Source organism: Diadema antillarum, unplaced genomic scaffold (assembly GCF_040938485.1).
Source record: "Diadema antillarum isolate AM-2024a unplaced genomic scaffold, OU_Dant_1.0 seq00000633_RagTag, whole genome shotgun sequence".
NCBI lineage: Eukaryota > Metazoa > Echinodermata > Echinoidea > Diadematoida > Diadematidae > Diadema > Diadema antillarum.
The window spans coordinates 1165876-1182731 of record NW_027271550.1 but is presented as its reverse complement, the minus strand read 5'-3'; the positions used below and the strand labels follow the sequence as shown (position 1 = coordinate 1182731).

Genomic DNA, 16856 nt, shown 5'->3' with positions numbered 1-16856 from the left:
AAACATTCTCATTTCACTGAGATAACTATTTGATGACTTTAAAAATATAAATGTACTTATTAGCAAGGGATAATTATCATCAACTCAAGTTTTTTGATGCATCAAGAAGTATACTTCAGCTATTCTTGATTGAACAAATCTTGAATTTGCCTAATGAACATCCATCTCATTTCCCTCACTGCTGACATGATATTCAGACTAAATCTCAGTTACTCATTTCTTAAACATTATGTGGATTCTGGACGAGTCTCACATGGAAATCAGACCAAGTCATGGCTAATGGCACAAAACATTCAAAGCTTGGACTCCATTCATAGCTAATGCATAAGTGCATGAGATATTTATCCACTTCCTTACGTAAACAATATAGTTAATGTAGATGTCGTGTATTTAGGAAGCCTAATTTTTCACAATTTTGGGACCTCCTGACAATGACGCAAGTGGTTCAATATCAGGACTAGAGTTGATATTTTGCATGTTGTTACAGTGTAATTCAGAAATCGCATTTGACTCAGGAAAGATGCAAAAATAAAACCCCGCAAAACATATGGGACATATATATAGCAATTGAGGGGTTTGGTACATGATATATTTGACATATTCTCATTCAGCAAAGCTGTCACTATGTAGTTTTGCACAATGAGGGAGAGCTTGTAACAATGAGGCAAATTTCGCAAAGTATTAGTGTCGTACTTCAGCAACCATCTGCTTGGAGATTGAGGAAAAGTTCAAGGCCTTTCACACAGTTCCAAAGAAATGGAGGCAAATACTGTATGATATTACAGCTCCACCTTCACACTGAATATTCATTGATCATGTTGTCTAGGGAATAGTGGAACCAAATTCAAGATGGCGAAATGAATAACCCAGAGAATGAAATATACTGTTTATCATTTTGGGATGACATTTTGACTCCTTTCTGCAGTGACTTCTCCATTCTCAAGACCTGTGAAAGAATAAACACAATGACACATACACAACATGAGTTTGAGCTAGAATATCATACACACAACAGGCATTCTCCTAGAGAGAGCAAGCAAACATATAAGATATGCTTGTTAGTTTTTCATTGCTTCCATAATTCTGCTCCTAAATACTTATCACAGCTTTTTCACTCACTCTACTGTTCAGCTTATAAATTGCGCTCTGCCATGGATACTACGATACTCCAGATACCACGTGTTAAAACTAAGGCTGGTGAGCGTAGTTTCTCATTTTGTGAGCCAAAGGCATGGAATACCTTGCCAAAGGAACTTCACCTATCACCCTCAGTTTCAATATTTCAAAATAATTTGACAATTTTTTTTGAATTTTTCTTTTGACTTTGAATTTGGATGTAAAGCACATCAAAGGTCCAGTTTGCCTTTGGGAGCAGTGATTTAAAAGAATTCAAGATATCACATGTGATGCATATGTGTAGGTCTGTTGTATCACAAAACATCCTAACATATGAAATCTCTGCAATAAAGCCTAGAATATAAGGAGATATCAATATTTTTCTTAATAACCATAACTGTCAACAGTTTAGTTTGGAAGCATTTTCATTATAACTACTGTTCACATTGTTCACAAAAGAGTCTGTGAGCCCATCAGCGCACGTTCTATTCATGCCTAGCACCCGATCGATATTTTCATTGTTTGATGGCATATGTAGTTGACCATGGACAGGGGGATGCATGTACCACTTGACTGCTTTCGCACAGGTGGATTACCAACCTGTCCGTTCTCTGTCGACGGGCAAAAAGAATCTCGTTTGGGGGCATTAAAGGCACTCAAGAGAAATGTGGAAGGAACGGGTTAAAAATATTTAACATTGATAACACTGATTCAAATTTTTACAGTGGTTGTTTCTATCCCTAATTCATATTTTAAAACTATTCAAAGCACTAATGCTGGATTTTTGTTTTATCTGCAAATGGTAAACTATGCCTTTAAACAGCTTACTGGAATTGCGTTGTAGAAAAGATTATATATTATTATCATAATTATAAACCAAATGAACAAAATGAACAATAACACAAACTCCGCTCACATTTATAACTAATAGAGAGAGAGAGAGAGAGAGAGAGAGAGAGAGAGAGAGAGAGAAACAGACATAGTGAAGCTTACGTTATTTCCTTGAAGCTCTTCTTCTCATAATCCCTCATGATTCTCTTTGTTCCCCTGCAAAAACAAATAAACAAATGAAAGGATAAATAATGCAAAAAACTTACAAGTACACCTATGAATACAACAATTCAATTCTTATTCTCCTGCACTTGATTCACCATCTTATTCATGCTACTTAGGATTTGAATTAAAGGGATTGTATAGTTTTGGTTGAGACCTAATTTCAGGTTTCTAACATTTTTTGGTGAGATAATGAGAAACCTCTTATGAAATATGAAAGAGCATGCAATTCTATGAGGAATTCAACGTTTATTTGATGAAAATTGGTTTTGAAATGGCTGAGATATCCAAAAAAGAGCGATTCTAATAAAGTGTGGGACCCACACTCTATTACGTTCGCTTTGTTTCACCTAGTTTTGGGATGTTTCAGTCATTCCAAACCAGATTTTCATCAAATGAACTTAGAATTCCTCTTAAAATGGTATGCTCTATACTATATCATGTGTTTTCTTGGTATCCAGCAAAAAGTTAAAACCCAATTCTCATCTCCACCAATACTGTACTATCCCTTTAAAGTTATGGGGACTAGAGGAAGACCCATGCCTCCCTCTTTCTTTGGTGTTATCGTACACAGTGTGAAGACGATGATCTGCACACTCCAACAAAACATCACAACAGTGACAGTAACACCACTGCCAAACTGAAAGCAAAATTTGTGTGCAGAAAAGACTATCATAGCCTGTCCACAAGAATGTTTATATTACTACCGTTCATTGAGTATCGATAATTTTGCCCGAGTACCAAACCACATTTCACTGTGTTTCACATTTCCAACAGATATTATTTCACCCTCAACCAACAGACACAAGTCGGTCATGTCTCACTGATATATCTTTTCACAATAGTAGTTAGCACAGCAGCATACAACTGAATCCCTTCCACCCAAATAAAAAACAAAACAAAAGACATCAGTAAACATATCAATGATGGCAAAGAAAAACAGAGCTAGCATATTGTACATAACTGATGGCAAAGGGATAAAACTACAACAGCAATCTTTTCTTCTTAATGAATGCCCCAAAATATTAAAGTAAAATTTACCTCGTTTCAAGCAATATTGTTCAAAATTCATCAGTGCAGATTTGAAAGACCGAAAACTATTTGAATGAAATGCTGAAGGAGTGACTTGAGAACAATCTACTCACTTCTTCCATATCCTTGGAGCTACCAAGTTCCTCTTCTCAAGGCTGTTGTACCTGTCTGCAATCAAACTACCATCAGGCTGTGAAAGGAGAAGAGGTAAAGGGGGGCTGATAAGAAAAACCGCCCAAAAAAAACCAAAAAAACAAGAGACCCGCGGGTCTAGTGCTCACCTGAGTATCGCAAGCTCACCTTTCACGCAGTCACTAATCTAAATTATTCACAGCTCTACCAAAATTTGACCAGGCATTCTCAAGTAGAAGATGAAAATGTACAATAAGGGCCCAAATTTTTTAAGATCCCTTAATTTGGGGGGATTGGGGCCCCATGGGGCCCTCTGGGTGGGGCATGGTGCCCATTTTGATAAATTGAGATCCTGACCCCCTAGGGATGCTACCTGCCAAGTTTGACGAAAATCCATCATGAGGTTTTCAGGAAGAAGATGAAAATGTACAATTCAGGCCCCCATTTGGACCTTCCCGACCAACCCCCCCCCCCCCCCCCCTGCCCCCAAGAGGGGCACCCCTGGATCTCCTATGAACAAACTTGAAATTACAGTCATTAATGTACTCACTCATAGTTTTTATCTTAGCTCTATAACTTCTGATTCTAAAGAAGATTTTTAAAGATCCCTTCATTTTGGGGGTTTGGGCCCCCTGGGGGCCCCCTGGGTGGGGCATGGTGCCCACTTTAACAAATTGAGTTCCTAACCCCCTAGGGATGCTACCTGCCAAGTTTGGTGAAAATGGGTCATCGGGTTCTCAAGAAGAAGATAAAAATGTACAATTTAGGCCCCATTAGAACCCCTCCCCACCCCCCCTCCCCTGGGTCCCAAGGGGGGCACCCCTGATTCTGCCATGAACAAACTTGAAACTACAGTCATCAATGTACTAACTCATAGTATTAACTTAGCTCTATCACTTCTGGTTCTAGAAAAGAAGATTTTTACAGATTCCTTAATTTTGGGGGGTTGGGGCCCCCTGGGGCCCCCTGGGTGGGGCATGGTGCCCATTTTAACAAATTGAGTTCCTAACCCCCTAGGGATGCTACCTGCCAAGTTTGGTGAAAATGGGTCATGGGGTTCTCAAGAAGAAGATGAAAATGTACAATTTAGGCCCCATTAAAATCCCTCCCCCACCCCCCTCCCCTGGGTCACAAGGGGGGCACCCCTGATTCTGCCATGAACAAACTTGAAACTACAGTCATCAATGTACTAACTCATAGTATTAACTTAGCTCTATCACTTCTGGTTCTAGAGAAGAAGATTTTTACAGATTCCTTAATTTTGGGGGGTTTGGGCCCCCCTGGGGGCCCCCTGGGTGGGGCATGGTGCCCATTTTAACAAATTGAGTTCCTAACCCCCTAGGGATGCTACCTGCCAAGTTTGATGAAAATCGGTCTTGGGGTTTTCAAGAAGAAGATGAAAATGTAAAAAGTTTACATGTTTCATAATAGAATGTGTGTTACATTTTTGCCACACAGTACACATTCACATGACAGTGACAAGGATACTCTTTGTATTCTCTTGTTTTTTGTTTTCTGTTTAATTCTGCAATTGCTTATTGCATCTTTCAGTAGCCTGGAGACCGGAAGAAGGTCAGATTCAAATGTCATTTGGGTAGCACAATTCACTGCATCATGACATGCCAGGAATGTATAAAAAGTTACTTACTCAGGACCACCTCTCATCTCGGTGGTCAATGCACATAAATGTTTGCAAAGGAGGGAATTACGGTCATTAAATCAGCAAGATATGTGGTTTTGAAGCAAAAACAAACAAAGAAAAAATGAATGTAGTTTACCCTGAGATCCTTCAGGCTCCCAACCAGTTGAGTTGAGCGTTTGACAGGGATTGGGAGCTCTTCATATCTGGGGAAGGGAAAACCGTGGTTAAGGATTGTGCTTGATGACGGCTTATAGAATATTCCAAGGAAACACAGAACTCATACACGATTCATGTATTTATTTTGGCACACACTCGACTCAGAGAAACATCGAAGATGAATCAGTAATACACACAAATGAAAAAAATTGTGTCTCACTGGCACATCAGAAAATATCAAGGCACACAACTATCATGCAGATGTAGTTCAATATATATCAAGATTTCTTTTTCTTCTCAGCAAACGTGGACCATTACAAAACATAGCTTGCTTGAGTCAGAAGTAGGAAAAAATCTCCTACACATACTTCCATAACTACCACACCCCCCAAAACCCTACCTAGAAACCAAAATTATGTATTATTTTGTCATACCTCACGAGAGCACAGAACTTGCCTCTCATAATAACTGCAGCTACATGTTACTCAAGAGCGACTGTTGGTTTCCATCCCACTGTCAAGGAAGCAACCATCATCCTTACCTGACAAAGTTATGCATGCCCCACGAGTTAAGTAGACTCCTAAAAAGGCACACACACACACACACACACACACACACACACAAACACACACAAACAAACAAACAAACAAACAAGCAAGCAAACAACCAAACAACCAAACAAAAACCCCGAAAGGATACTTGTATCGGCCAAGCCTCTTTGTCTTGCCCCTCTGCTGGGCCTCCTTGGCCTTCCTGGCAGCAATCTTGGTGGTGGTCTTCGCCTCCCGGGCCTTTATCTCCTTCTTGAGCGCCCTCAGACGGTACACAGCATTCATCCTCATCTTACCAGCCTTCTCTGCCTTGGCTCTCTTAAGCTGATAAAGATCATGATTCATGGAGAGGGTCGGATGTTAGATAAACAGAGAATACATACTTGTGTATTAGACAGAGGAACAAAACACAAAACAAAACAAAATATACAAAACAAAATATACAAAAAACAAACAAAACAAGGAAAAGTAGAAATTACGCGGTGCGTAATATATGTCCCCGCCGGAAGTAGCATTTAGTAGCAAAATGTACAATATAGGTAAAAAATCAAGGTCAAAGGTCAAAGAAGTCAAAGGTCAAAATTCTGTGTAGAAGTTTTGAAGCTCTCACCTAGTGCCATCACATAAAGGAAACAGAATCGAAATCGGGTTAGAAATGGCGAAGGAGTAGCATTTTGTAGCCAATGTACAATATAGGTCAAAAATCAAGGTCAAAGGTCAAAGAAGTCAAAGGTCAAAATTCTGTGTAGAAGTTTTGAAGCCCTCACCTAGTGCCATCACATAAAGCAAACGGAAGTGAAATCGGGTTAGAAATGGCGAAGGAGTAGCATTTTGTAGCAAAATGAACAATACAGGTCAAAAATCAAGGTCAAAGGTCAAAGAAGTCAAAGGTCAAAATTCTGTGTAGAAGTTTTGAAGCCCTCACCTAGTGCCATCACATAGAGCAAACGGAATCGAAATTGGGTTAGAAATGGCGAAGGAGTAGCATTTTGTAGCAAAATGTACAATATAGGTCAAAAAATCAAGGTCAAAGGTCAAAGAAGTCAAAGGTCAAAATTCTGTGTAGAAGTTTTGAAGCCCTCACCTAGTGCCATCATATAAAGCAAACGGAATCGAAATCGGGTTAGAAATGGCGAAGGAGTAGCATTTTGTAGCAAAATGTACAATATAGGTCAAAAAATCAAGGTCAAAGGTCAAAGAAGTCAAAGGTCAAAATTCTGTGTAGAAGTTTTGAAGCCCTCACCTAGTGCCATCATATAAAGCAAACGGAATCGAAATCGGGTTAGAAATGGCAAAGGAGTAGCATTTTGTAGCGAAATGTACAATACAGGTCAAAAATTAAGGTCAAAGGTCAAAGAAGTCAAAGGTCAAAATTCTGTGTAGAAGTTTTGAAGCCCTCACCTAGTGCCATCACATAAAGCAAACAGAATCGAAATCGGGTTAGAAATGGCGAAGGATTAGCATTTTGTAGCAAAATGTACAATATAGGTCAAAGGTCAAGGTCAAAGGTCACGACTGAAATTCTGTGTAGAAGTTTCAAAGCTCCCATGTAGTGCTATCATATAAAGCAAACAGAATCAAAATTGGCTCATAAATGACAGAGAAGTAGCAAATTGAAGATTTTGATCACACACGGACACACGGACGGACGGACGGACGGACGGACGGACGGACACACGGACACACACACGTACGGAGCCCGTTTCATAGTCCCCTGCTCGAACTCGTTCGGCGGGGACAACAAAACCAACAGAACCCAGTATTACTTTCATATGTATCAATCTATCAATTGTTCAACCCATCCATCTTTCTCCTTACTTATTGACCTACTAACCTACCTATAAATTGTTCAATTACAGAATTAGTCATATTCCTGAAATGTGTGTGTGTGTGGGGGGGGGGGGGGGGGGTGTTAAAACTTCAGGCAGCTTCCAATTGCTTGAAGCTTACTGCATTTACCTTGTCAGGAAAAAAAAAAAGGATATCATATCACAAAATCAGGCACCCTGATTAAAATTCTAAAATGCTTCAAACAATAAAAAAAATTGCACTTGAACATTACGAAAACATAAAAGGTAAAAAGTTATCCAGAATACATTTGAGAAAGGACAGCAAAATCCTTTCAGTACACTCAGTGAAACATTTACTTGTGGAAGGGGCACTGACTTTATGTTAATGTTTTTATTTTTTTTCCCCCTCTCATTGTGCATGCCTATAGTAAAGAGCAAGCTTTTTTTTTTCCTAGCAAGGTAACACCACAAGAATGCAGACATATCATATAACTTCACTCAATACAAAGATGCCTATATAATTCTGAGACAAAGAGAAGAAAAGAAGAAAAGAAAAATACACTCTTCATCTCCGTCCAACGAACCTGGGCTTTAATTTCTTTCTCCTTGTTTCTCTGCCGCCTCGTCTTGCGCCTCTCTGCCATCACCGGAGGGTTCGGCATACCGCCCTCTCCTTCTTCCTCTGAGGCACTTTCTCTCTTCTCCTCCCTGCTGACTCCATCAAGTAGGCCTGCAGACATCTCACTCATGAAGTTGTTCTAGGAGAGAAAGAGAAGCATCCCTTCCAGTCATTTAACCCTGTATCTGCCAAGATACTTAGTTTAACTTTTCAAACTTTTTCATCAGCTTTCAGTAATCACTCCAAATTTAAAGTGTACCAAACTCTGAGAATAATGATTGCTATATATGTAAAATATACTTGGGACATGCCCTCTGCAATATATTAGAATTTTTAGTCACTCCCATTTTGATTTATTTGGGGTTTAAATGTAAATTTTAAAGAGTATACAAAAGCAAAACAGACATGAAATAGACTAATCGATCTTGAAATTCTTTCAATTGAATGATCGCGCTGACAATATTTTTTTCTAAATATGTCTTGAATGATACTTAGTGTATATGCAAAGCTTGCTCGTGATCAGCTAACCGATCAAAATGGAATCTCGCGACATCATTCGTAAAAACGTAGTTGATATAGCAAGAATGCGCACACATCTGTGCCAGCGCTTACTGAGCGGGACTTAAACGCGTGGAGCGCAAGTGCCAAGTTGTTAAGGAGATGTGATCTGATTTATAGAAATATGTATACTGATGCACTTTCAGGGGCTATCACAATGAATTATGATTATTTTTTGTGTATTCTAGCTGTACAAAAATTTGATTTCTGGGGTATTGGTACACTTTAACCTAAGCTGTAAAGGTAGCAAGCCCACTCAGGTAAAGCAGTGTGCCTCAATCTGACAGGAAGACCACAGTGGCACAAGGGGGATTAGGGGGATTAGATAATCTGTATTCTTTGACAACTGACAACAGACATCTGTACCAATCGACAAACAAAAACACTCCAGCATATGTACCAATCAGCGCTCAAAGCACAGCGAGGGTTAATGAGGATGGCCGATCAAGCAAGTTGACGCATAGTTAGGAGCCCCTGTGACCACTCTACTTGATAACACTATAACTCTTGAAATCTCCTTGAACTACCTATCTATGACGGAGACCACCTTAGAATTAATTCCTAAATATTCAACAGAAATGTCTCTGGAAACTCTCTCATGATTAAATTACAAGGACTTCAGAAAATATGGCAAAGAGCAGCAAAACGTTCATGCCAATTTTTTCTTCATCTCTTCCTTCCTTGCCAGGTTAACTTACAGTCCTCAAGCACTTCATAACAAAATCAAAATTTCATTCTGTGTGATTTCAAAACTGCCAGAGAAACCTGTGTTAGCTGGGAATAATACAGTATAACTTTTTTTTGAAGAAATGAGTGACAGATTTACAAGAACGATAAAACCGATTAAGAACTCACCTCAGCTTCCTGTTTGCTGATCTTCTTAAATTTATGCCACCTTTCTAACTTGTCTTCCTTCTTCTGCCTCTCCAGTTCAACATTGATTGCCTTCTGTATCAATTCCTGCATTTACAAAATTACATAAATGATTATACACATTAGCAGGAAATCAAAATTTTTTTGTTAGAAGGAAACATACGGAAAAATAAAAGCAAGTCTAATACAGCACAGAAATGAATAGTGTTTACACTCAAAGAAATAGATGAAGGGATGTATGTAAAGTCATGGAGAGAACAAATTCTAAGCACTGGTAGTGATATGCCATCTACAGCTGCTTCAATATTGCAAATAGATAATGCCTACCATTTTTAGCACATACACTGTAGACATCATCGCAACAGTTTATTCAAATCAAAAGTTTATAGATATTTCCCACTCAGAGTAATCCATGAGAAGTTGTAAAAGCATGAAACAAATTTTTGTAGGCTTGCCTGACATAGACCAAGAACCAAAATAACAACAGCAACAGCTCATCACTGGGCATTCTTGAGAAGAAGCTATAAGTGTTAGTGCATTGTAAAATCAGCCCATTATTCATCATACTAATCAGTTGCTACTACCTTCTGCAAAAATTCCTACTACTACACTCAATTTGCACAAGGTGAGCTGAAGTATAGGCTTGCAAGATCTAGTTCAAATTTAGCAGAATTTGATAACAAGACTTGCCATACTCTGTTTGTCTTCGACTGCCTTACCTGGTGATCCTCAAATGCAGGATTGTAGGAAGCACCTGGATGGACAACCTCTACAGCGTTAAACTCAGACGGTCGATTGTGGTAAGTTTTGGGCAGCTGCATGAATGGAACACACAAAGATTACATAGTTAGTTTAGTCGATGTGAATTATGTTCATATGGCTTGATTGAGATGCCCATTAGTACATTCACATTGACTGCTGGCACTTGACTGAGCCTTGCATGAATGGAGGAGCAAAATTATGTTTCAAACTTGAAAGAAATCTAATACACAAAAGCTTAATTACGAACAAATCAATTGTTCATGACTTTTCAAAGGTCTCATCATTGAACAGCTTGAAAATGAAATCAACAGCCACACTCATTCAAATTTCTAAGAGATGGAGACCATGTTTGTGTAAAAGGACTAAGTTTTGCTCTAAAATGGGGATAAAAAAAGAAAAGAATAATAACACAACGCTGCACACTGGCACTGGTCCGACAGAACCAGGACCAGTAAAAATCACTGTCGGACCAGTGTCTTTTTCAGAAATGGACCAGTAAAAAACGGAAAAGCTGGGTACCTGCTTGTCCGACAGACAGGTACAAAATGTAGGACTAGTAGAAACAATAGGTTAGTGTGCAGCCCTGAATAACACAAATACATCAGCATACATACAATTGTGTAACAGCTCACTAACACTACTCACCTTTTTTCTTGTCTTTCTTGTAACCCTGAGAAAATGTTCATTAGGTTCTGCTTCAGGAGCTTTCATACTGGTCGACTCTGTTCCATCAACTGGAGCTGGGGGAAGACACAATCAATGCAATGATAATTGTGTCAACGTACGGCATGGATATACAAAGTTATCAGCTGCGCAGCAGAAGGGTATTACTTCCAAAGACTGTACAGTATTACTTCCCTTTGGGTTCCACGTTCTGACATGTGCTTGGTACATGCTCCTTGGGAGCACACCATATGGCATGTCTCATATATACATGTATACCAACAAAAATAAGATACATGCACTTTCTGTACTATTCACTGCCAATATAACTTTCTCCTCAAGGAAACAAACACATTCTCTTATGAAAGTAGCAAAACGATTCACCTCTAGTGAGTCAAAGCTTGCGGCATTGGAGCAAAAGTTTTCATTCACATGATATTCTGTAAAGGCATGAGTAATAAATAACTTATACATAGTCAAATAATGCCAGAAATTTTATGTAGGTTCAACCAAAAATGAAAAAAAAAGGGGGGGGGGGGGCAGTACTTGTCATGTGGTTAACACACAACAAATTGACTTACTGGCAGCATCCCAAAGGTCATAGGTCGCTCTCCCGATCTCTCTCCTCCGATCTTCATCGTCTTTCAGTTTGTTTGACCTTTCACTGGCTTGCTTGGCACTGAGCACTTTCCTGCGCTTGGCGCTGGTCGCGGGCCCAAGCTTGTCTTCCCTCTCCAACCTCTGCTGCAGCTTGCTCTTTCTCGCTGGCCGGTGAACTGACCTGGGTGTCCTCGGTCTGCATACAGCAACATCACAACAGCACAAAGTGTAGCTTTTCATTCAAAACACTCTTACTGACACAAATTGGGTAATACTCAGAAAAGAGGCCTAGCCAAATTTTAGAAATTAGAAAGCAGACTCTCTCCTTAATCTGGTTTATAATGTCAGTTTTCTTGATCACATGACAGGTTTGACTTAATATACAGAAGAGTTGTCAAAAACTATGCAGTAGCTGTGCAAGAGATGCAGACAAACTACGATAAATTCATAATATGAAGAGATATTTCAGCTGAACACAGGATCACACATATGTGATGATGATGATGATGATGATGATGATGATGATGATGATGATAATAATAATAATAATAATAATAATAATAACAATAATAATAATAATAATAACAATAATAATAATAATAATAATAATAATAATAATAATAATGATGATAATGATAATAATAATAATGACAATAATAAAAAAAAACAAATACAACAACAACTACAACAACAACAGCTAATTTCTAGATACCGTATTTCAGACTTGTTAAGAATTTCAATGCCCTTTACAGACTGTTGTACTTATGTGTATCTATATGAGAAAGTACGTCCCGGCATTTTGTCACTGGTCAGTGTTGTGCTGCAATTACAGAGGGGCTATAAGGCTTCAATATAGCAAACTTACTTTCTTGCAAAAGGAATGGTTGGATCTGGTAGAAGCTTTCTCTCATACTTGAGAGGTTTCTGCAGGCTCTTTTTGGAGGAATCTAAAAAACCCAAATGAAAACAAAACAGAATATGAGACACAATCAAGTTACATTGACAGTGCTTAGTGTCAAGTTTCTCAACAGAAGCTGTCCTCATTTGGACTACATATAAAGACAAAATAGAAGTGGGATAATTCTGGGAAAAAATGGAAAATCATATGACAAAAGCAATCATTATAACTGTGACGATGAAGCAAATGCTGCCCAACCCATTTCCATGTTGTCATATAGAATATTCAACCAGCATACCTAAGAAAGAAAATAAACTGAATTTTAATAGCAAATCATTACGCTCACTATCACATCTGTAGATAATTAAGGTTCACCAACAGAATTCTTCTACTGTACTGTACATCATAAAGACCTGTGTTTTACTGAGTACACCGTTGTAATGTGAAAATGTGAATCCTATTGCACATAGTCTTGATCCCAAATACACACACACAAAATGGGAAACTGTACACAAGGAGCAACAATACAAATATGAAATAAATGTTTTCGTAGTTTTTTGGGGGGTCCATATCATACCTGCGTAAACACACAATTGTGACACTGTACCCATGGGTTGGAATGGGTAAATTTTATCAATGATCATTTTTTTTTCTCAATCAATTGACTAGTGCCATACATTGTATAATGAAGTACTCTTGGAAGAACAATGTCAGATTAAGCAATGAGATTAATGATAATCATTGATAAAGATTTAACAATCATGACAATTCAAGAAACAGGATAGAGCAATTGGAGAAAGCTAGTCATATAATGTACACTGAAGAGCTTGCTACTTTGAACTTTACCTTTGTCTTGTAAAGGCTGTTTCTTATCCACAAAGAACAAGCTTTCATCTGGTTTCTCTGCAACTATGCCCCTGTAGAGAAGTAAAAGTCATTGTTTCATACATTTCATGATATATGCATATAAATTTATGTATGATAACACACAATACTAATTATATGTATCTATGAAGTCTCATTAATGAAGATTGACTTTAATGAGTTTGAGGTGACAAACAATGATGTCAAGTATCAAAACTCAATGCGATCCGAGTTGGCTTGAACAGTTCAATACATGTGATCGATCTGACAGGAGATATTTTCTAGTAGACACCTAACAGTTAGAGGACAAGTCAGAGCTGATTATCCCGATTATCTTAAATGTTAGTACCATTCATCAGGGCTGCCAACTCTCACTCATTGAGAGTGAAACTCACTCATTTTGGTCCTTTCTCACTCTAAAACTTTATTTCATTTGCATGCATTTCTATTGATCTCACTCATTTTGACTCTTAAATTATAGCATTGGCCTATGGGAGTCTCACTCTGAACTAATTTCCAATGTTGGCAGCCCTGCATTCATTCAGCACTAGATGGCGCTGTCACGCATGTACTGTACATCATTTTCTACACACATAGTGCTCAACTTCTGAGCCCATTAGCGACGATCGCTAGCTGTAGCAGGTATGACAGGGGTGAATTGATATCATTCTTTTCAAAAGTAATACGGCCGTATGTCAAACAACATGCTCAAATCACAAACCTGAACTACTTTTGCCTTCCTGTACGTGGGTTTGCGTCTTCTACCTACCGGTACCGCTAGTAGCCCGAAGAGGATGATCTGTCCAGCAGGCTAAGTCCAAATTTTGCACTTATTTGTCGTGACCTTTGGTGTATTGTGTACTTAATCCACATTGGGCAAAATATGGCAATATTGAAACTTCACTTTTTTCAAAATTGAAATGTTTTCTGATTTTTTGAAAGGAAAATTTATCGCACTCATGTTAGCGCATGTGGCAAGATCAGTACACAAAATGGACCTTGCAATTAATGCCTGTTTCTGTAAAATTGGCTGCCTGATCAGAGCCCGAGAAGAGTTTCGCGGTTGCTGCCTCAGGAGTCCCTATGGGTGTTGTGTGATTTACGACTGCCCGCGGACGCCGGCTCAGCGCTAGTGAGCTCTCTATTTAGAGTAAGCACCCCAATTTTTGGCCGGCCTCCAATATCCGGACACTTACCACTTATCACAAGGCAGCAAAGTGGACTGTCACAACACAAGCATATCACATCATTTCACATACTAGCACACTCGTTCACCACAGGAAAGTGCCCGAGTCACCTCCAAAAATCCATCTACAGTAAAATCCCAAATTTTTCGCGTCAAAAATGTGGAATCGCCGCAACTTTTCCAAAGCGTACGCGAATTAGGTCCCGTGTAAAGAATCAGGGTCGCCGAAAAAGCGCTAAAAATTGACAAATTACGCCGTTCTGTTGCGAGATTTTTCGTTTATTGCAAGCTCAGAGTGTGATGGTATCCTCAAAAACACAAAAGAAAAACAAAATCTCCGTACGTGCTGATGCAGTGAATACAAATAAATGTACAGGCCCAGGGGCTGAATGCAAGTACAGAGTCCCCAAAATTCGGACACGAACGGGAGCCGCAACATCCCCGATGCAACCTTGCGCCAACAAGGTATGGCGTGTGCAGATTTTTCAGTGGCCTTGTATGCGTATTGACATTGCGCGCGTGTCTGAATTTTGGAGACGCTGTCCGAATTTTGGGGAATTGACAAGGTCATATTTGGGGATTTTGTGAAATTTTATGATCTGTTTAACAAAATAAATATTGGGAAAAATTAGGTTGATATATTTAACATACATTATTATAGATATAATTTTGTGGAGTATTATTTGAGTTGAATAAATATTGCCAAAAAGCTTAAGTGTCCGAAAATTGGGGCTTTTACTCTAACGCTGTACTTATGGTGATGGGCGAATCAAAGCCGCCACTAATGGGAAAATCGGGTACGCGAAAAGTTATCAAAATGCGAGATTTTTTCAAGAAAACAAAAAAATCTACTGATTTAAACACTGTTCATGTCTATATCACGTATCAATCTATGGATAATTGCCCGAATACCGTCACCCCGCTTAAAATTGTTTTAAGCGCACTAAACAAAAATTTATGCCCGGGACTGTGTTCAGTACGCTTGAAACTTGGCAGGGCTACCACAACCAAGCAAATTGTGGTGAAAACCGAATAGTTTTTCGCGAAAATCTGAAATTTAATCGGAATACGTGTTATAAGTATCACCACTGTCCCCGCACGCATCTTTTACGTGTACAGTTGAACCTCTCTTATCCGGCCTCCCTTTATCCGGATCTCTCTATTATACGGACGCAATCTCGCCGTGATTTTTTAAAAAATAATTACGGGAGTAAAGGGGGATTTCCAACTCCTTGAGAACTCCTACACAAACACACATGAATTACATATTACTTCCAACATGATTAACATACATTACATCAAATTTCCTCCCAAATTGCTTACCTTCAGACATTTTAACATCCCCAAACATCCCCAAATGTAACAATGAAAAGGTTGCAGTATACATATTACTACATGTGGTACTACAATGGGCTACATCAGTACATGTGTATGTATGTGTACATGTATAAAGCATTGAGTCTCCAGTATCCGGCCAAATCCCTTATCCGGATGAGCCCCGGTCCCGACTTGTCCGGATACGAGAGGTTCAACTGTATGTCTATGGGAGCATCACGGTCACCCGCACACGTCTTTTACGTGCTTTGTCTATGGGAGCGCGGGTGACGAGTTGCGGGCCCCTTCCTCAGCGCGCAACTTTTTCGCATCGTTCGCGTTTGACGACGATAGCTGCAAATTTTCGATATCGATCAGTGAACTTGTGATTCCATTGCAATTTTCAGCATTTTTCCTGTATGTGAGTTGGATTTCAAAGAATTTCAGTGGCGAAATGTGATTCAAATGTGCGCAAACATTAACTATGACGAGGTGCGGGTCACCCAAGTATACATCTGATTTTCTTAAGATAAACGCGACTTACGTCAAACGCAATATGTGGGACTGAACAGATTGCGATCTGTTTTGTCTGACATAGAAAGTTCACAATGATTTGTGAAGTAACAAAACACAATGACTCACCCAGTCCTAAGCTGCATACGTTGATCTTCAATGAATTCTTCAACATCTTTAATATTTGAATGTTTCCTCCATGCTTTCTTCCTATTTTTCGCAACCCTCTTTCTCTTCACGTGCTGCGTGGTCGCTGTGTCGGACGCCATTTTTAAAGTTTCTGCTAGTCTTGCAAGCAGTCGTAGCGTAAAAACTACAGACTTTTGTAAACTAAAAAACAGAAAAACAAAAGCCAAAAAACAAAAACAAAAACACGGTACTTAATATAGCCCTGGTGGCCGAGGTGTGTTCCTACAGATCTACAGGGCACTTTGGCTTGTTAACCTTCGGCAAACGTATAAAGAAACAGATCTAAAATAATATTATATTAATAATTAAGAACAGATGATCCGATACATGTGTACTTGAACCCAT

The 16856-nt window shown here is 39.0% G+C and overlaps 1 protein-coding gene across 1 annotated transcript; it reads right to left on the bottom strand.

The window, feature by feature from the left end:
• Positions 1 to 785: 785 nt before the first annotated feature.
• Positions 786 to 16591, bottom strand: LOC139736192 (ribosome biogenesis protein NOP53-like). Its single transcript, XM_071646926.1, has 13 exons — positions 16452 to 16591; positions 13292 to 13362; positions 12413 to 12494; positions 11514 to 11743; positions 10930 to 10988; positions 10242 to 10337; positions 9505 to 9609; positions 8057 to 8230; positions 5831 to 6006; positions 5112 to 5178; positions 3315 to 3391; positions 2110 to 2163; positions 786 to 946 (listed from the first exon to the last, which is right to left on the bottom strand). The coding sequence occupies exons 1-13, from the start codon at positions 16589 to 16591 to the stop codon at positions 940 to 942; spliced, it is 1338 nt and encodes a 445-aa protein (XP_071503027.1). The 3' UTR covers positions 786 to 939.
• Between the last annotated feature and the right edge of the window lie 265 nt (positions 16592 to 16856).

Coding starts and splice junctions, on each gene's coding strand:
- LOC139736192 (XM_071646926.1), bottom strand. CDS start 16,591: ATGGCGTCCGACACAGCGACCACGCAGCACGTGAAGAGAAAGAGGGTT. Junction 11,744..12,412: donor ACCATTCCTTTTGCAAGAAA/GTAAGTTTGCTA, acceptor TGCTGTATGCAG/ACCGAGGACACCCAGGTCAG. Junction 8,231..9,504: donor TCAGCAAACAGGAAGCTGAG/GTGAGTTCTTAA, acceptor TTTCTCTCCTAG/AACAACTTCATGAGTGAGAT.